This window comes from Anser cygnoides, chromosome 18 (genome assembly GCF_040182565.1).
Source record: "Anser cygnoides isolate HZ-2024a breed goose chromosome 18, Taihu_goose_T2T_genome, whole genome shotgun sequence".
Taxonomy (NCBI): Eukaryota; Metazoa; Chordata; class Aves; order Anseriformes; family Anatidae; genus Anser; species Anser cygnoides.
This window is the reverse complement of record NC_089890.1, coordinates 5,065,714-5,085,152: the sequence shown is the minus strand read 5'-3', so window position 1 is coordinate 5,085,152 and position 19,439 is coordinate 5,065,714. Positions and strand designations below refer to the sequence as shown.

General features: G+C 57.1%; 2 protein-coding genes across 9 annotated transcripts in view; both read right to left on the bottom strand.

Moving 5' to 3' along the window:
- The window catches only part of CAMKK1 (calcium/calmodulin dependent protein kinase kinase 1), a 98,826-nt gene extending 97,470 nt beyond the window's left edge, over positions 1-1,356 (bottom strand). For 4 of the 8 annotated variants that reach the window (XM_066979493.1, XM_066979494.1, XM_066979495.1 and 1 more), the window contains exon 1: positions 1,275-1,356. The gene's annotated coding sequence lies outside the window, so the exon portion shown is untranslated. Of the gene's footprint in view, positions 1-995; positions 1,234-1,274 lie in introns of those variants that run through there. The other 4 variants (XM_048068103.2, XM_048068104.2, XM_048068106.2 and 1 more) reach the window with 1 other exon arrangement.
- A 7,209-nt stretch (positions 1,357-8,565) lies between these two features.
- On the bottom strand, positions 8,566-18,521 carry P2RX1 (purinergic receptor P2X 1). Its single transcript, XM_048068154.2, has 13 exons — positions 18,196-18,521; positions 15,521-15,668; positions 14,981-15,052; positions 14,632-14,701; positions 14,145-14,241; positions 13,717-13,797; positions 12,072-12,213; positions 11,486-11,616; positions 11,081-11,171; positions 10,428-10,493; positions 9,784-9,876; positions 9,313-9,360; positions 8,566-9,071 (listed from the first exon to the last, which is right to left on the bottom strand). The coding sequence occupies exons 1-12, from the start codon at positions 18,330-18,332 to the stop codon at positions 9,316-9,318; spliced, it is 1,173 nt and encodes a 390-aa protein (XP_047924111.1). The 5' UTR covers positions 18,333-18,521; the 3' UTR covers positions 8,566-9,071; positions 9,313-9,315.
- Positions 18,522-19,439: the final 918 nt, after the last annotated feature.

The window sequence follows — 19,439 nt, the reverse complement described above, 5'->3', positions numbered from 1 at the left end:
ACACCTAAGTTAGGAAGGCACTGGCTCTGAAATCCACAGCAGAAGCAAGGCACAAACAAGTTTTGTGAAGCAGTGGGAGCACCTCATCACCCTCTGGGGCAATGCTGGGACAGGCAGACACATCTGCCCTGACGTGTGTCCCAGAAGGGCTGGGCGAGCCTGGGGAGCAGCTCTGCCCACCCTCTGCAGGGCCCGGAGCTGTCCTGCAAGATGTGCACGCGTACCTGTGCCCAGCACTAAGCACACCAGCTCGTCAGTGAGACACGTCCCGAAAGCAAGGAGAAGAAATAGCTGGAGACCGCTCCAGAACAGAAGCACTCCGAGACAGCGAACACGGCTTGTCTCCAAACTGATGACCACCGGGGCCCAGCAGCTCAGCACTAAGTGTGACCGAAAGCCCAGCCCGCACCGAGCGGCGCCATGCCCCAGCTCCTCACCGGGACGAGGAGAGGCCGGCGCTCAGGCTCCCGGTTGCCAAGACCTGGCCTTCTCCAGGCAGGAGCCAAGGAAGCACACGGGGAAACCAAACCCTCGCCACGCACGGGGGTTTGTCCTGCTCCTGCCGCCCAGCGAGCTGCTCCGTGCGCGGGGCCACGTCGGAGCACGGCCCCAGCTCCCTGCCTTGGGCTTTGCTCTTCAGGCAGAAGAGGTAACAGCAGACAAGGGCTCTGCGCTTGCCTTTGGCTGCTTCAACGTGCTCCCAAGCCACCCCCCGCCAAACGCCAGCACAAACCGGAGTTGCCGGGGCTGCCTCGCAGGGAAGCGGTTACCGAGCGCCTCAGGGGAAGCAGCGACGCGGGCTCAACTCGGAGCCACGGAGCCTGCTGCAAGCAGCGGGGCGAGCCCCCGCTCCCCCGGGCCTCTCCAGCCGCACCGCAGGGCGCTTCACGGAGCACCTCACCCAGGGGACACAGAGCCGGGGCCGGCTGCCCACAGAGCCCGGCTCCGAGCCCCCCGGGGCCGGACTGAGGGCTGTCACACACCCCCCCCTTTACCTCAGGAGCCCCTCTCAGAGTCCCCCGACTTCCTCCACAGCCGCCCGCTGAGGGGACCCGCGGCTCCCCTCTTGCCTCAGGCCTCTGGGGAGGGAAGAAAACCCCGAGGGGCTGCGGCTGGGGCCGAGGGGAAGCGGCCGGGGCAGCCCGAAGCGGCGGCGACAGCAGCCCCGTCCCCTCACGCGGGGCCCCTCAGCCCCGCCTGACAGGACCGGAGCGGCGCCGGGCGCGTGCCCGCCATTCCCGCCCTTCCCGCCCGCCTCACGCGCGCGCGCTCACCTGCCCGCCGCAGCCCGGCGCCGCCCGCAGCTGCCGGGCGCAGCCCGCCGCAGCCCCCCGCCGCTACAGAGCCGCCCGCGCGCCCGCTCCCATTGGCTGGCGGCGGCCGCGCCTCCCGCCGGCCGTTGGCGGCGCCCTGAGGTGAGGCGAGGCGGGGCCGCCGCCCGCCCCTCGGCCCCCCGCGCGGCGGGGAGTTTTGAGGCAAAAACGCTCGTTTTTTGCCCCCTCCACCTCTTTTTTTTTATAAGTGTGGTGTAGGACCAGAAGCACACCTGGGTGTGGGTGGGGTGTGAGAACACCGCGGGGGGTTTGAACCAGGGGAAGCCTGACAGGGAGCGCAGGTTCCCCGTGATCTGGGGGTCTTCTTGCTCCGGGCTGAGGGACGGGCTGTGAGGGGGCAGAGCCGTGTAATTAAGGAGTTAATTAAAAGGTCTTCGTGTGGATTCTGACTCTGTGTGCTTATTGGTGGGGCGCACTGGGCGCAAATCTATGGACAACAGTGTGGGGACAGGCAGCAAGGTGGCTGCTCCCTGGGCTGGGTGTTCACAGGGGTGGTCTTGCACCCCAGGGTGCTGCTACAGGGATGCTGCTCCCCCTCCTGACCTTGTTCCCCAGGGTGCTGCCACAGGGACGCAGCTCTCCCTCATCCCGCAGTGTCCCTACGGCCAGATGTCCCCTCACCCAGGCTCCAGAGCACTAACAGCCAGCCCTGACCACGTATACATTTTCAGAAGTTTTATGGTGATGAAGGGAAACACTGCACGTCAACAGATTCCACTCGAGGAGTCCCTGCAAGCAGATGCCCTCGGTTCTATGACTCACATTTTGGCTCTATTTCCATCCCCTTCCAGCTCTCTCTTACCTACTTGGCCCTGGGCGCCTGAGTCGAGGGGTTCCCACTAAAAGCCCCGCAGCCAGCCACGAGGTGCGTTTCTCGCAGGACTGCTGAGGATGCCAATCTTGTGCCTGGTGACTCGTGCTGGGCTCTGCTGCGACCCCGCTCGCAGCCGGTGTCCCCACCAGGGGATCGTGGCTTCAGCCTGAGAGCAAGAGTTGGATTAAATCCTCACCCTGAATCAACCTGCGGCACACTGCTGTTCCTTCCTGCTGTGACAAGCGGATGGAAAAGTCCTGCACTTACTTCCAGTGGGTTTCAAATAACCCTCTGCTTTGGACATGAATTAATTTATTAACACATGTTTCATATTGCAAAAGAACTCAACATGTTAATAATACAGCTTGTGGTTTACTATAAACTTTTTGTTTCCCATTCCAAAAAGACCTTGGTCAGGTTGTCTTCACAGTGTTTAGAGAAGTATCAACATGTAATTAAGGCACAAAATCACTAAAACACCAAAGTTCTCTGCAAGTTGTGCAAAGACCATGAACTTTTTCCCTTACTCATTCTGCGGATACATGTCTTTTAGTCAGACATACCCTATAGCAATTTACTGTATGCATCAAAGTCTTGCATTTTCTGTAGAAATGTGCTTTGTCACCCTGGTAGACCACATGCGGCTGAGCAGCACTCTACGGATGAATATGCTTATCTGGGGTTAATGCCCTTTCACAACTACCTAAAATATTTGTCAGATCTGCCAGTATGCAGTCAAAATATTTGGAACTGAAATGTTTTGATTTTCCCTTGAAACCTCTGAGAGCTTATTTGCCTACTATTAATCTTTAAATTGGCTTGTTGGCAATTTTAATGGATCCCATTATATGACCACAACTTTCTCTGCCCTCTTATTTGTTTTGAAAAAAACAATCAAACAAAACTAGGCTGTTTTCTCTTTAACCAGCAAGCTAGAAGTTGAGTGCATGCGTGGCTGTAAGCTTGATTATTAGAGAATTCTTACATTCAGCTAAATGATCCCCGTGTTAGAAACCTAGAAAGGATCATCAGGGAGAAAACCCAGTGGAGATGATCCCCCGTGAACCAGAAACAATGGGGCAGAGCAGGGCTTTGGGATCTGGTGAACAGCAGTGTGATGTGAACGAGAGGAAGGGTGGTAGGGCTGACATTTTAGAGTGACCAAAAAATACATTTTCCATTTTGCTAGTTTTTACTATTGGCAATTTGACAGTTAGTCCCTTTCAAGGTATTTTATTTATAGTTCTGCCGGTGTTTCTGTGGTTTCGTGTCTTTAAATATTATTGGGTGCAGTCTTGCACTTCAGGTACACAATTCCTTCCTACAGCAAACACAACAGGGAAACAGAACCAAAAATATAAACGATGCAGAGAGGGCATGGTTTCTGAAGGAAAGCAGTTGGGACAGTTTCTCCACCCTCGGATAGATCACCAGCATCTGGAAATACATTTTCTTTTCCTTTTCCATGCAGAAGGCCCTTCTGACAGAAATAAGGAAGCAAGACAATTCTAGGACCTGCTTTCAACAGCAAAGCCTGGCACAAAAGGCTTCCAGCATTTTGCGCTGCCCTCCCAGGCCATGCTTGCTCTCTGCATGGGGCAGTGGAGCCTCATTTTGGGTAAAACCAGAGGCCCTGACTTCTTCTGTGGTGGTCTTGAGCAGAAGGTGCTCAAGATCATGTCCAACTGGAGCCGTGCAGGGCAGCACAGACCCTCTGTAAGGGGGTGCAGCAGCCTGCAGGGCCTTGCTGAGATGCCAGCTGGGTCCCAGGGTCAGGGTAGGAACGAAGGCATCCCTGTAGCAATTTGGGGTCCAGGTACGCGTTCGTGGTGCTGTGCCCTTTGAGGAAGGCAGCAGTTTCAGGATCACGCTGAAGAGCGTTATCATTCCCTCTGCGCCTCAGATCTGTCCTTGCACAAAGAGCAGAGGCAGGGCTCATGGGGCTGCCTGGGGACCAAGCCTCACCGGCTTCACATCCAAATCCTGGCACTTTCTTTGCTGTTCGCCATTAATTCTTGTTCCAAATCACCTAGAAGCACGAAAAAGGCCCATACAGCGATGACATCCACCTCTCGTAAGGCCTTGCAGGGTCCCGTGCATGCTCAGTCATGCAGCTGGGTTACATCCCTGGCATCCTGCTCTGATGGGACGAAGCTCCACGAGGTACCTGGCCAGGGCCCTATTGAGTCCTGGAGCCTGAAATCCCCACACAGTGCAGCCCCTGTGCCCCAGGCAAAGACTGATCTCTGCTTTTCTTGAGCAATGAAACTTTCAGCCTCCAGCTCTTCTTGTCATAAGCAGTGCCAAGAAGTGTTTTCAGGGGTTTCAGAGGTCATTTGGGCTGCTTCACTTCTGGCTTTGAGATGTCTGAATGATGATGTTTGGAAGTGATGAGGATTGTCCCCATAAGACCTGTCTCCTTTAACATCATCCAGCTTAAATCACCAGGGATGTCTGAAACAGTTTTAGCACCAACAACACGGGTTGAAACTATTGCCTCTGACAAAGACTGCCAGCACTTGACCTAATGCAGTAACCTGGTTAACAAACCTCAGTCCCAAGCTGCTATTTCTCCCAGAAAACAAAACCCACGTGCCTCAGTTTCCCTTTTCATAAGACACAAGTGATTGCACTGCAAAGCACCAATGACTAGTGCAAAACGAGTCCCGAATAATGTTTATCTGATGCTTACGCCAGAATGGCTGTAACAATGTTAAAATAAGACTGGTATTTTTGTTCAATAGTGGCTGAGTGTGGATGGTTGGCATTTGGTATTTCCCCCGTGTTTTGTGGGTGCAGGGCCCGGAGGGGTGGTTAACCTGTCCTTGAGCTGCAGACATGAGAGGGAGACTTTACATTTACCCAGACGTTTCACAGGTGTGTTTAGGTAGAAAAAAAAAAAAAAAGAGTTGCATTTCTTTTAAGAACAGCTTAGGCCAAATGTCTTTGCGGTGCCGCAGAAGTGAGCAGGATCCATGCTGGTGCCAGCAGCAGAGCTCTGTTAGCTGCAGCCATCCTGATTCACCGCTGCTAAAGAGCTGCTCGGTCGACTTCACGGTTGCTATATTCAGAATCCATTTAGCCACTTTTGACTTTTACACTTCTAAAATAAGGCAATAAAGCAATTAGGAATAGATAACAGAAGGAGAGAGCACTTCACCAAAGAAAGCGAAAGAAAATAGCGTGGCATAATTAGTACAGCGGAGCTGGCAGCAGCGAAAATGAGCTGTAGCAACCGTACTGTGGCTGGCAGTACGGCTGCAGGCTGCCCTGCACGTGTTCAACGTGGTGGTGGCAGAGACGGACATTTCCCCACACAGCACAGTCCGGCCTGAGAACGTGTGTCATTGGGACAAAGGGAAATAAAATCATCATTTAGTGCTGGGAGGACAGAAACGATCCTGTCGGTCCTGCACTTGTGTCAGTCGGAGGATTTATCCAGCTGAAAATATTCTCCCAAATCAAGAGGGAATGGGAATTAGTGTAACCAGAAAGGCAGGTGCTTTTTTTAGGGAAAAATCCAGGAATGTCCTATCTGGAGGGCTGGGTTAAAAATAAACGGGAGCCTCCTCTGCCAGAGAAGGAATGAGAGGGCTTAGAGATAGGAGAGATTGTAGAGAAAGGGGCCGCCTCTTTCTTCAGTGTTAATCATTTTCAATTTGCATCGTTATGGTGTTTAGAAGCACCAGGTGGAAATCAGGGCCTCTTTGTGCTGGGAATTGTGCGCAAACATAATGATTAAATGTTGCCAGCTCTGCAGAGGTTGAAATACCGTCCCTCATCTCTGCAGAATCACTAACCAGCATAATTATTGCAGAATAAGTTTTTCTGCAATTTCCCTTCCAGAATAGCTGTGCCACTTGATTTATGTCAGAGTAACCAAGCCCAAGGGGAGGAAAAGATATATTTGTTGCAGGTCCAACCTGGTAACCTTCACCAGTAATAATAACTGCTCGGAGGCAGAAGCTGCTCACCACGTCTTTGTTCACATTCAGAAATTATTTGCTTGTGTCTCAGTTTCCCTTTATGTAACACTGGAGTAGCGGCACTGCACTCCTGGCTCAGGGGAGGCAGTGCTTAATTTGCTGAGGGTTACTTTTCTATTAGAACTTTCCTAATAGGTAAATGATGCTGTAAAAGCTCAAACTCAGTTAAACAGAGTTTTAAATCAAACAAACAAAAAAGCAACACACCTAATTGTCACAGCACAGGTAGGAAGCAACACAGCAAGCTGTCATTGAGGGGTCTTCGCACGATGACTAAGTCCCGTTGGGTTTCCGTCGTGCTGTGCTTGCTGCTCAGAGAGCCACAGGAGGCACTGGGCATGTTTTTACAGCTTCAAATGACCACAATGGATGCCAAGCACGCGAACTTTTATAACAGCACAAGCAGGTCAGAACCGAGGGGCGAGGATGGTCCTGCCCTGCTGGGGTCTGTGCTGAAACGCCTCCATGCCCCGAGCTGCCAGCACGCCGCAGGGAGCTGCTTTCTCAAGACGACCTGAAACCTATCATCAGTTCCATTTTCCAGCACTTCACATCTGCAGACCTTTAACTGTTCCCTACAATCCTGCATTCAGCAATTTGCCATGGGTTTTACCAAACTGAAAGGCAACGGGAGAAGGGGCTGGGAGCTGCAGTGCTCAACAGGGCACCGTGCCAGGGAGGGCTCCCAGCCTTTCCTCCACGCTCTCCCCCCCGAGCACCAGCTCCAGCCCCTCCTGCACAAAGCAGAGCCGTAGCAATTGCCGTGGGCTTCCCCGACCTTTTCACACTGCACAGGGGACTGGTTTCCATTCACAGCAGACATTTGCTGCATTCCCTCCAGACGCCGACTGCTCTGCATGGTCTCCACCTGAAGGCCGCAGGCTCTGGGGTCGCTGGCTTGGGAGAGGAACTTGTGTTGGTAAAAGAATTCAAATTACAGCCTCTCGTCCTGCTGGAGGTGGTTGGTGAGGGAAAGGCAAAGGCAAGGATCCCCAAAGCTCATGTATTGTAAAAAGCAAGCATGGAAAAGAAAATAAACCCTCCCGTGATTTTTAAAGCAATCTTGGGACTTTTAGGGATCCCAGCAAAGAGGTTTTGAATGGCAACTACAGGGAAACGTGTACAAGTACCATTTCTCCTAATTTCCTATTCTGCCTTTTAATACTTCCTTGGGAAAGAACGGAGGCTTTGCATTACAAGCAGCTAGAAAGATAAAGCAGCCAAAACCAATCCCCTGCTCCACCTGCAGCCCTGCCCTGGCTATTTTCAGTTTTGCCTGCAGACCGACCCCCTTTAAGCGGGTGTGAGAGGTGAACCTGAACGCTGTCGCTTCGCTGCCTCTGAGCCTCAGGAAGCGAGTTCTGCCAGGCGTGGATGTGAGAAGCGGTCTGCCAGTCCCCTCTGCTGGCTGAGGCTTAGCTGGAGAGATTGCTGCACCACCGCACCCGCTGCGTGGGGCTGCCACCACCCAGTTGGCTCCAAGGCCTCCGGGCTCCGGCCAGCTTTGCCCCTAATGCTCTTTGCACCTCCAGTGCACGCACCGGGCATCGCTCTGACACGGCAGCGGCACGAGAAAGGGTGAAAAAAAACAAAACAAAACACCCAACAATAAAAATAGTCTTAATAGATTTTTTTTTTGAAAGCTGAGGCATCCTTCTGAGAGCAAATCACCTCCCAGTGGGGGATGGACAGCTTGACGTTAACTCTGCTGCCCTCATGGCCAGATTGAAGCTTCTTGCAACCCCTGTCCCATAGGAGCCCGAGCGCTGCGTGTACCCTGCGTGCTGCTGGTGCCCGCTCCCATCCTGCAACGGGTGCGGCATCCCCACGGCCCCTCTGCTGACTTCCCCAAGGCTGCTGCAATCCAGTTTTGAACTGACCGAGACAAAATGTCAGCTTTTTCAAAATTTCAGCTTTTCCGAAAAAGAGGTCAGACCCTCGAAGAGAGAGCGCAGCAAGTCTGAGCTGGTGCAACCCGAGAGCCCCGGCCAGAGCCGGCAGCGTGGGGCAGGGGCTGCTCGGGGCAGTTTTGAAGCTGGGGGCAAAGAGCCCAGAGGGACAGGGGTTCCTCGGGGTGCTTTTGTAGATGGGGGCAAGGAGCTGAGAGGGGCAGCGCTGCTCGCCCCGCTGGTGTGGGCAGCAGCAGGCAGAGCTGGCGCAGGGCAGCAGCTCCCCGTGGCTCCCCGCCAGCCGGCCTGTCTGAGACGGAAACCCAAGTGACAACGCTGATAACAAGCCGTGCTCGCGGCCGGAGGCCCAGGGGCCCTGCATGGGAGGGCAGAGCCTGGGGGAGCCTGTGCCAGCTCCCTCGCAGAGGCTCGGTGCTCCAGCCCGATTTGCAGGGCTCCTCTGCGTGCACAGACTCCCCGGTGCTGAAAACCACCACGTACCCTGCGTCCTGCCCAGGGCAAGCATGGGCTTTGCAAAAGGATGTAGTAGAAAAACTAAAGGTTTATTTTTCTAATAAAATACATTCTCACAAAATAACCCTTTCTTTCCCATGCTGGGGGACTATGCATGGTTTTTGCCAGCTCTCCTTCCACTCCCCTCTCCTCAATCTGGAGCCACTCAGGGGCACTGCTGGGGAAGGGAAGGCAGCGATGCTCTCTTGCAGGGCTCGGGGTGCAGGACACCCCAGCACGGCCCTGGCACCCCAGGCAGGGCTGGTGGAGGTCCTGTGGGTGCTGTAGCAAGTGCAGGGCCCCTGTGCCCCGTGCAGGCGTCACCCACCCCAGCATCACAGCAAGCCCTGCCAGACGCAGGGCACTGGGCCGGCCAGATCCTGCCCTGGCTGCAGGGTGCTGCGTTCACGTGAGCTGGCGTTGGATGCTGCTCCTGCTGGCCTCGGGGCTGGGGCTGGGGATGACGACCGTGTTTTGGGAGAGGAGGAGGAGGAGGAGGAGGAAGAAGGTGCAGGTTTGTTGGTCAGCGTGGATGCTGGAGAGAGAGAGGCATGGTGGTTTCGGGTGTCCTGCCCCCAGCTCACCTCCTGGAGAGATGCTGCTGTCCAAAACCCAGTGTCCATCCCACATCCCCACCCTGCCTGCCCCGGGAAGCATAGATGCCACATCAGCCATTACAGCCCACTGCTGTTTCCCACCCTGTGCCCTTCCCAGGGCCTTAGGAGCCCCCTGAGACCCATAACCATACACCAGCTAGGCTGGGGAACCCCACTCACCTCTCACTGCGTGTTGTCCAGCTCCTTCCCTTTCTTATGCGACTTTGACTGGGGGTTAAAGAAGAGAAAACGATAATTCTTTTACAGACCTGTCCCCTGCTAACAGCAGGGGAACAAGCGGCTGGGAAGCACCAGCTCCTAGCCCCCAGCATGCGAGCATATTCTCAGATGAATTTGGGGGGGACCTGTTTCCACCTCCTATGAAAGGACGGGAAACATCCCGTGGTCATGAGGATGGTCTCGGAAAGTGAGCAGTGGGAGGAAACGGCGGGTCATGCAGAAAGTAATTTTGGAGGGGAGACTCACGGCTCCCGGCCTCGGACAGCCCCAGGGGCTTGGGGCTCCCAGCAGCTCGGGAAGGTGCCTGGGCACTCCTCGACATGAACGTGGTCCCTGGCATGGCATCACCACGCACGCACCCACGCTCGCCCACCGAGAGCCTCTGGCAGGGAGGGATGTGCCGGTACTCACAGGCTCCTGTTCCGCGTACTTGAATTTCTTCTGCTTGTAGTAGTCCCGTCCTTGGAGGAAATGCAGCAGGAGCAGGTCGCAGAGCACAGAGGCCTTGAATCAGAGCACAGGCAGGGTTGGGGCTGCCCTCCCAGCTCGCCTGTGCCCTCTTGTGTTCCCAGTTTGTCCCAGTTTTTCCCACAAACGGGTCACTTCTGCTTCAGGCCACTGATGGCAGCTGCTGAAGAGCATGAATCCTCCCAAAGTCCATTTAGGGCAGAAAAGAAGCTTGCTGGGACTGACACCGGGCAATTTCAACAGAAATTAAATGCTTCCCCTTTGGGTACATGCAGCGCACGCACCCTTTGGGTCGTGCCAAAGTCTTTAATGATCATAACGAAACAGGATCTCGGGGCTGTGCATTGCACGAAATGCGGCTCACCACCTCCCAGACCCTTTAGCAATGTATCTGACATGCAGCTGTCGGGAGGGCTGCCCAGCCCACCTTCCTCTCGCACAGCAGGACGTTGGCTCCCTCCGGCCCATGGCCATGGGTCCCTGCTCCCCACGTTAACGGGGCGCTGGGGCAGCTCCTTCCCGCTCCTGCTCATCGCCAGGGCGCTAATCAGAGACACAAAGTAGGGGCTGGAGCCACCCAAACTTACCACTCCAAAAATACCAATTCCAGAGCCGATCGTGGTCATGGTGGGGATGATGTCAAATTTGCCCGCCTGCATGAAGTCAGAGGGAAGCGGTGAGATGCTGCAACGAGCTCACAGCAGGAGAAGGCTGCAATAGCCACGGGTAGGGCTCAGCTGAGGAGCCTTGCAGCAGCTCCAGCCACGAAATTCCCCACAACCCAGAGAAACAGGAGCTGGTTAGGAGCTGATTTTAAGTTCATTTGTCAAACAGAAAAATACGGTTATTTCGGGTTTAGGCTGACACAAATTGAAATTATTTTGTTTCCCGTATTTTTAACTAAAAAAAAGAATGCATACCCTTTAAATATTGCCAGTGGGAGTACCACAAGGAAAGCCTTCTTTCCCAGTGGGAAGAAAGAGAGGGGAAAATAAAAAATAAATAAAAAAAAAAGATAAACACAAGTGTTCTGGAAATGTCAGTGAAAGGTTTCAGCTTTCCACGGTCCTCCCAAACCCCCAAAGTGGGTTTGTTCTGGGACAAAACCACAGGCTGAACTGCAGCTGATAGATGCAGCCCATACAACGGGTTCCCCTCCATGTCCCCTGGGAATCACTGGCCCCATGGGACCTGACACTGCATTACGGTGGTGCTGACACCCGTGCACAGCCGCCCTTACCTTGCCGTTCACCAGGATGTCAAACCGGATCCCAAACACCTTGTACAGGGTCCTCTTGTCTGTCCCATCTTCTTTGTAGTATTTGGCATACCTGTCCCATGAGATAGGGGACATTAATGGCTTGTTAACGGGTGTCTGCCAGCCCCCGCCACCCCACAGCACTGCGACCTTGGTGGGATGCGAAGGAGGATGGGGTCAGGGGATGCTCCTGACCCTCTCCTAACCGCCTGAGGGACTGGGTTATCTCTTCCTATCCCATTCCATCAAGCACTGCTGTCTGGCATTGCAAAGCCACCACCTATATTGGAGGGCAGTCCTGGATTTACTGCCACCCGCTGAGCGCTGTGGCATCCCCCAAACACCCACCTTCAGACCCTGCCTGGGGAGGCAGGGGGGTGCCCTCACCTGAAGTTGAAGCCCGGCGAGACGTTACTGTCGTCATTGTAGAGGCCGTGGAACTGGTAAATGGGCTTGCAGTGCCGGACGGGCCAGTCGAGGTCGCAATTCCAGTCGATGGTGATGCCCACCACTCCGCCCTGCAGCGGGGACAGCAGCACCGGGTGGCACAGAGACACCCCGTCCCTCCTCGTAGGTGGCCCCCCTGGGTGCTACCAGGTGCCCTGGCTCCCCATCAGGCTGCATGCCCTATGCTGAGATGCTCGCTTTGGTCCTAAATGCTGGATGTACGGCTAAGTTCATGCCCTCTTGCTCCTGGGCATCATGCTACGCCCAGGGCATGGTCCTGAGCAACAATGGTCTTTGTGGCCCTTCTTTGTCCGATTTTGTCCATGAGTTTTGCCTGCCCCATGGCCTAACCCTGACACATCAGTCACTAAACCAGAAAAGGCCACATCCAAGGAGATTCATCATATTTATGAGATTTAATTCTGCCGCTGCTGTGCAAGCCCCTGGGAAATCCCACCCCTCGTTGCAGCAGTGGCAGCTCGGCCGGCCCCCCGTGTCCCAAGGCACGTCTCCAAACGTCCAGTACCTTAACGGCCAGGACGGTGAAATTCTGACCCGATTCCTTCACCACGTAGCCCAGGTCAAACACGGGGCACAGGGAGTCGGTGACTTTGTGGTACGTGCATTTCTTCAGGTACTGCTTGGTCACGCTCTCCACCAAGTTGCGCCTGCGAATGAAAGGAGAGCGAGAAAGACCCTGAAGAGCTGAAAAAATTGTGAGAAAGGAGCTCTGTATGGCCCTGGTCCAAGGCCTTGCCCAAAGCCGGGCCACTTCAGAGCTGGGTCAGGCACTGGGCCTCGTCCTCCACCCCCACGCGGAGCGCAGACCGTCTCCTCCAGCCCCGCCTGGCCTCCCCCACCCCACCAGGGGCCTGTTCCTCCTGAACCTCCCCACGTGGAGGACACTTCTCTGCTGTTTTCTCTCCCACGAGTGGTCTCTACATCAGCTTTGGGTTCGCTGCTTTGCGTGCAGCCCCAACCCATGTTTCAGCACACAGCCACCACCCTCACTTCTTTTTGCAGCCCCCTCTTTCGTCCCCCAGGCCTGCCAGCCCTCCGGCGGCCTCCACCACCCCTCCCAGCTGCCTCGCCTCGCCTCTCCTCTCCTCATCCACGAGCAGTGCTCTCAGCACAGTCAGTTTCCATCTGGGACAAATCACAGACAGCGCATCCCACGGCACCCACCCTCAGCCATTTTTTTGCCATCTTGCCCAGAAAGGGTGAAAAGGGAAGGATGACGTCCTGCCTGCCACCCGGGTCTGCCCTTTCTCCTAAAAATAGCCTTTCCCTGAAGCCTCCCTGCCCCGGATGGTTTTGCAAGCCCCGTGCCCTGGTCAGTCCCGTCCCACCCCTTCTGCTCAGCAGTTCATTAGCAGCAGCGATCAAAGGCAGGAAGTCCCCCCCTGACCCTGGCTGGCTCCGGCCACCCTCTCCTCCCAGGCCCTGCTGTCCCCTGCCATGTCCCCCCTGCAGCCCCTGCCACCACCTCACCCTGCTGCTGCTGAGGGTCCCACCACCCCTTGGGGGGCAGCCCCACACATGCCACGCTGCCGGGGCATTTAACCTCGGCTGCAGAGCGGGGATGCGGCTGGCTTAGCGAGGAATCCGCTATGCTCAGCACAAATAGCTGCTCCTAATTTGCTCCAAATCGGCTACGGGACCGGCGGTGCCATAAATCCTCTTAGATGCACGCCAGCATCCAGCACTGCCTGGAGGGGCTGGCCCCATGTCCTGCTGCAGGACCTAGCGGTAATGGTGAGGGTACGGGGACTGCTGCTTGTTTTGGGGGGCAGCAGGCTCCTCCTGGCTGCTCACACCCCATGGTCATATTTAATTTTTTACCGCTTTTGTAGTGGGGGGGAAATAGGGAGAAGAAAAACAGGGGACCAGAGAAACTGCATTTTCATGCAGGTGGTTTGAAGATAACTCAAGGGACTTTCGTTCCAGCAGCCCCCTCCCTGCAGCTGCAGCCAGCAGCTGTGCTGGGATGGGTTTGGAGGGAGATGGCTCAGTTCCTACCAGCTCAGCTGGTGCTGGAGGGGGCAGCAGCTGGGCCAGTGCTGGGCTTGCTGGTGAGGGATGACACCCCCATGTCACGCACCCAGCTCTGCCCCTGATTTCCCCTCAGGGCCACGGCCAAGCAGAAGTCCTCCCCCCAGCCCTCCCCGTACCTGGACACCTTGAACCTGGGGAAGGTGATGCTGTTCTTGATGAACAAGGTGAACTTCTCCGCTTCTGACAGGAGGGCAGGGCTGAAAAACAAGCATTGGCACATGTCCATGGCAAGGAGGAAAGGACTTGGCGTATGCCAAGAGGTGCTTCACAGCGGTCCGTGGAGGCTGGAGGTGGAGAACAGCTCATGGGCAGAGAATGACTTTGCTCTGAGGGCAGCTGGGCCACGCGTGGAGAACCCGGCACAGAAGGGGAGAGCCACCAGGAGAAAATCAGGCCAGGAGGGACACAACCCCCTGGGGACATCAGGCAGCATCTACCCGGGCTGTCCTGGCAGAAACCCACAGAGTCCGGGCTTGCTCTGCCCTACACTGAGTGCTTCTGGTCCCGGCTAGCTGCAAAATGGGGCAACAGCATCTCTGCTTACTTGGGAACGTGGTAGTCAACTTCGACAGGGCACCAGCCAAAGATCTCGCAGGTCTTCACCGAGCTGTTGAAATTCACACACCTGCCCGTCATGAGCCCTGCGGGGCAGAGAGAGCTGCTCGCGTCCCTGGGTACTGGGAAACCCCAGCTCAACACCGGGATTTGGGGGACCTGGGTGGGGTTCCAGCCCTGCCATGGCCATCCAAAAAACAAAACAGTGCCCCTTGATTAAAAGGGCAATTAATTGTGGCCAATCGGCTGTTAGAAAGCTGTAAGTCGGGGGGAAACATTTAATTTCCTTGATTATCCTTTTGTCAGGAAGGTTTTTGCAGCTCAGACATCATTTGGAAGAGGAGAGCAGGGCCGGCCCAGGTGGGATGATCTTTGGGGATGCCAGAGGGCATCCCGGGGCAGGTCCCCACACAGCCCCCCCAGCTGCGTGGCCCCGCTGGGGCTCGCTGTGCTCACCAGGAGCGGCAGTGCCGTACCTTGTCCCTGGCGGCTGTACGTCCCCTTGCTGCAGTCGCTGTCCCTCGTGCAGAGCCCGGCATCCGGCAGCTGTTTGGGGAAAGCCGCTCAGCGCTGTGTCCCACCATCACCCCCCAGGGCATCCGCCCGTCCGTCCCCCCACGGGGCAACAGCCTCCTCCATACACCGCTTCCCAGCCACAGGCAACCGAGTTAAGCAGGGAAAAGGGTGAGGGGTTTCTTTTTTAAGCTTTAAGGCTCACGCTTTTACTAAACTTCTCGCTCTCAGGAGAATTACTCCACTGGCGCCACCACCTCAGCCCCCCGAGTTACAGACACGGTGACTGCTGAAAGGAGCCAGGGTGTTTACCTCCGGGCAGGTTCCTTGTTTCTGTCCAGGGGTGATAATGAAGTTGGTCATCACCACGAACGAGTTGTCCCCCTGCGGAGACACAGCCAAGGAGCTGACGGACAGCACAGTGTTTTTGGGGAGCGGAGGAGCCCCTTCCACATGGGACACCGAAACCACCGGCGCATGGCCAGGCGGGCAGCTCCTTTCTCCCCCAAATTTGTTTCCTTGGGTCCCAACGTGGGAAGCTGGTGGTGGCCTTGGGGAGTTGTGGTGTCACCAGTCCCCCCTTGCTGCCCACACCTGGAGGCACCGAAGGAGCCTTCAGCCTTGTGGGGGCAGCATCAAACGTGCCCCCATCAACCAGGAGGGGTCCCAAGCATCGGGCGCTCCCTGGGGACGACATGGGGAAAGGTTTGTGGCAGGAGCCACCTGTTCTCCAGCAGGGAGAAGCTGTGCCATGGGTGGCCCCATGGAAAGCCAGCACCAAGGACCCCACCAGGACCTGCTCCATGGGGTTGGGGTGAGAGCAGCCCCCCCCAGCCCCTCCTGCCTCCTTACCTGCGGTGGGAAAACGTAATCCACCACGTCCCAGATGTGCGGGCCCAAGACGCTCTCGTTGGTCAGCGTCAGGCCTTTGAGCTTCACCGACACGGAGCTGACGATGCTGTCCTGTGACTGGTAGCCCTTCTCGTAGAGGAAAACCCACCTGGGGGAGGAAGGCGAGGGGTGGGTGCAGCAGGGACAGGAGGGGACAGGGCAGATGCAGCGAGCGTTTCCCTGTGCTCCAGGACATCTTCAATTACTTCCCAAATTTCCTCTTGCTAGAGGGCCCGGGGACGTGTTGCTGAGCTCTCCCACCCCATGCTCACGGCGTGTGGGAGCTGCAGGACCTGACTGACCGCAGGCTCGTTTATTTGGGGGTTTGGGATACGTTTTGTGGCTGAGGGCAGGCAAAGGCAGGAAGAGCCATGTCTGGAGGGCATTTAGGATTGAAGCCTTGCTGGACACAACAACCCACCTGGTCCATCCTGATCCACTGCACTAATATTCGCCACAAATTGCTGCCTCCAGTGCTGGGACACGGGTGAGCCCAGGGCCCCTCCAGGGCCATCAGTTCCCCATCCAGCCGAGGGAGCCACAGTGCCAGGGGCTGTGGGCAGCATCCCTCGTGCCGCTGCCTCCTGATCGCCCGCATAGCCCGGCTGTAGCCGGCTCATAGCCCGCATAGCTGGGGCCAGCTCCTGGCGCTTTTTAACCCAGGGCATAAACAAGCTGCCACTGGATGAAGTCCGACTCAGGGAGCCTATAAACACTGGCGAGCGACCATGTTGGGTAGCACTGCTGGCACTAAAAAAGGAGCGGTCTGGTTTTTGTCCCCGCCTGGAGCTCTGCCCTGCGGCTGCTGGACATTTTGGGGACCGTGCTTTGGGGTCTGCAGCCCCACGGGTGTCCCAAGCCAAGGGAATAGCACCCTGGGCTGAGGGCAGAAACTGGGGCCCTGCTGAAGAACTCACCTTTTTCACCTTAAACATGTACTGGGTTATACCGGGAGGGCAGGATGCGGCCCCGTCCCAGCCGCCGAGCCCTGGCAGCAGGGCAGCATCTCCCCGTGCTGCTGGCACCACCTCAAGCCCTGCCTAGGGGACAGAAATCCCCCAGCGGTGTCACCCAGCCTCCTGCCCCATCCTGCCATCATCTAAGCCTCCTCGCACGCAAACATTTCAGGAAGCCAAAGCCACGAAGCGCTGCCCGCCCGGCTGGCAGCGATAGCGCCTTATCGCAGCGCTGTCTGCAGCGGGGGGCCGGTCCTTCCTCCGCGCTCATGTCCCCGCTGCCGCCACACTGTCACGCATCCTGTGCCTGCTGCCAGGGGCACGGAGCTGAGATAACTGCAAATAAATCAATATCTGCCTGCCGAGCTTGCTTTCGAAGAAGAGCTGATCTCAAACATTACGGCTTGGTGCAGGCACTGAGGGATGCCAGCAGCCGGGGGCCAGGATATCCCAACCCCACCAAGGCAGCAAAAACATCAGAATTACGGCAACACCTCCTCCTCTGCCCCTGCTCATCACCCCTCCAGGATTTTCTGCTGATCTCTCCTTGCTGCCCGGCCTGTTTTAGCTGGGTTACTTAAGCCATGGTTACTTCGGAAATCCTGCTGCAAGCAACCGTCCCTGCCTGTTCCCCCTTCACAGGAGCTGGCGGTTTGGGCTGAGAGCTCCCTGGTGAGCTGGGCAGGAGCAATGCAGGGCCCCACCGCCGTGGTGCAGCCCCTGGGATGCTTTTCCCCCCTTCTAGGGGAGCTGGAGTGAAGCTGGGATTGCCCCTACAGCTGCCAGGAGCTCGCTCTGAGCCCCAGGAGTGGCCACTTCTCTGCTGTACTGCGCCAGCCACACTGTGCTCCCCAAATACCCATTTTGTCCCCCAATTCTTGTGCTGCTCTACTTGCAGCAGCTGGGCACCCCTTCTCCATGTAAACCTCCTACCATGGGTCCTTCCTGGCCGCCAGGTGCAGGTGCTGCTCTCCAGCCCGTCGGGGCACAGCGATGATTTCTGCATCATTCCCAGCCCCGTAACGCGGCACCCCATGCCCCGCCACCTCTCACCACTGCAGCCCCAGTGCCTTCTCCCACTGCGGGAAGGATCCCAAGGGTTGAAGCCAGCTCTGAGCAGCTCCGTGAGCCCTGGGGCACCCAAGGACACGTGTCCTCGTGCAGCTCCAGCCCGCCTGCCCGGCTCACTGCCCTTTTTTTGAGCTGCTCTCGGGGCTGCCTCGTACAAGCAAAGCAAAACAGGGCTTTGGAGTGCGGCCGCGTCCCTGCCCCACAGCAGCTGGGGAGGGGACGGGGAAATTTATGGTCCTGTCTGCAGCCGCCTGGGTCTCACAAATCACCGCGCTGGCCCCAGCTGCCTCTTATTTCATATAAAGAAAAATAAAAATAACAACAGATTCTCAGGCTGCTGGCCAGCAGCTGGAGCAGCAGCTGGAGGCGGCTCAGCGAGCGCTGGGGCTGGGCAGGGCTCGTGCCTCTGAGCAGCCGGGATGGGGAGGACGTGGGGCTCAGCCCCACGGCAGGACACAGCGTGGGTGCCAACGGGCAGGGGGATGCGATACCACCGGCAAAACCCCCTCGTGTTGAGATATAGGGGAGACAGGAGCCCCTCCCTCCCCGTTCCTTTCTAACGTGATGGCAAAGTGCTAATTTGGGAAAGCGTGCCCCGGCGAGCCTTACCCGATGATGTACGCCAGGACGATGAGCTGGATCAGCCGGAAGGTCAGTCCCACCTTCTTGTTCCTCACCAGCACCATCCGAGGGGTGTCGTACTCGAAGAGGAAGGAGGACACCTTCTCCATGCATTTCTGCCCCATGGCTGCACCGGGGCTGTGCCGCCGCCGGCCCCGCTGCTCGCCGCGGTGCGGGTTGGGCCGTGCCTGCCGTCGCTCCTCTGTTTGCAGAGAGATAAAATAAATAAATATAAATAATAATAAAAACGCTATCGGGGCTGCTCCGTGCTCGGCCGGGCTGTCGGGCTTCCTCCTCTGTGTGGGGACGGGGTTTCCTGTTCCTATAAGCGCTGGGCTGGGTGCAGCGGTGCCCTACATGGAGCGGGGGTGGGACGGGTGCGGGAGGGTGCAGGGGCCCTCCCTGGGGACAGGGAGGGAGCGGGGAGCAGAGGGGGTCTGGGCAGGGACAGGGGGGTCCGGAGGAGGATTTTAGGCAGGGAGGTCAGGGCATCACCTTTCTGCTCCCTCGATGTTTGGGGTTGTGCATCTCCCGTCCTTATCCCTAACCCATGTCCTGTTCCATCCCTCCAGAGGCCACCCCGGTCCCCCAGGTGGGGGCACTGAACCCCAGAACTGGGGACACAAGCCCGTGGGGCAGCCAGACCCCTGGCTTGGCCCCCTCCCACAATGAGGTCACCCTGCTGGGGCTTGGCTGCTTCCCAGCGCTTGCCCAGGGGCTGATCCGGGCACATTTCGAAGCATTTTCAGCATTTCCAGCATTTCCTGAAAGGCCCCTGGGAGCGGGGCTGGTGGGCACACCCCACAGCGAGCAATGGATGCTGCAGCACTGCGGTACGTGGCCAGCACAGAACGGGGCTGGAGCTGAACGTGCTGGGCTGAAATTCGGGGCCTGACATCGCCGCAGTGGGGTTTGGGCTCAGCACTGGGCAAAGCACAGAGCTTGTGGATGTGGGACCCCTGGGAACGGGGCACTGGTGGGGGGGGGGGTCCTTTGTTGGGGAGCACTGGGACCGGCTGGGGGGAATGGAGGATGCTCTCCCCAAAATCCCCAGCAGTGCCATTGCTCCCCGCCATGTCCCAGCCAAGCGGGAGGCAGCGCCTGGACGGGGCTCGGGGGCCACGAGCACGGCTCCTCTCTGCCCCGTGCAGGGAAAACAGTTTGGGAAACGTGGGCAAGCTGAACCTGCCGCGAGGAATCCCCCCTTTCCAGGCCATGTCTATTGACATCAC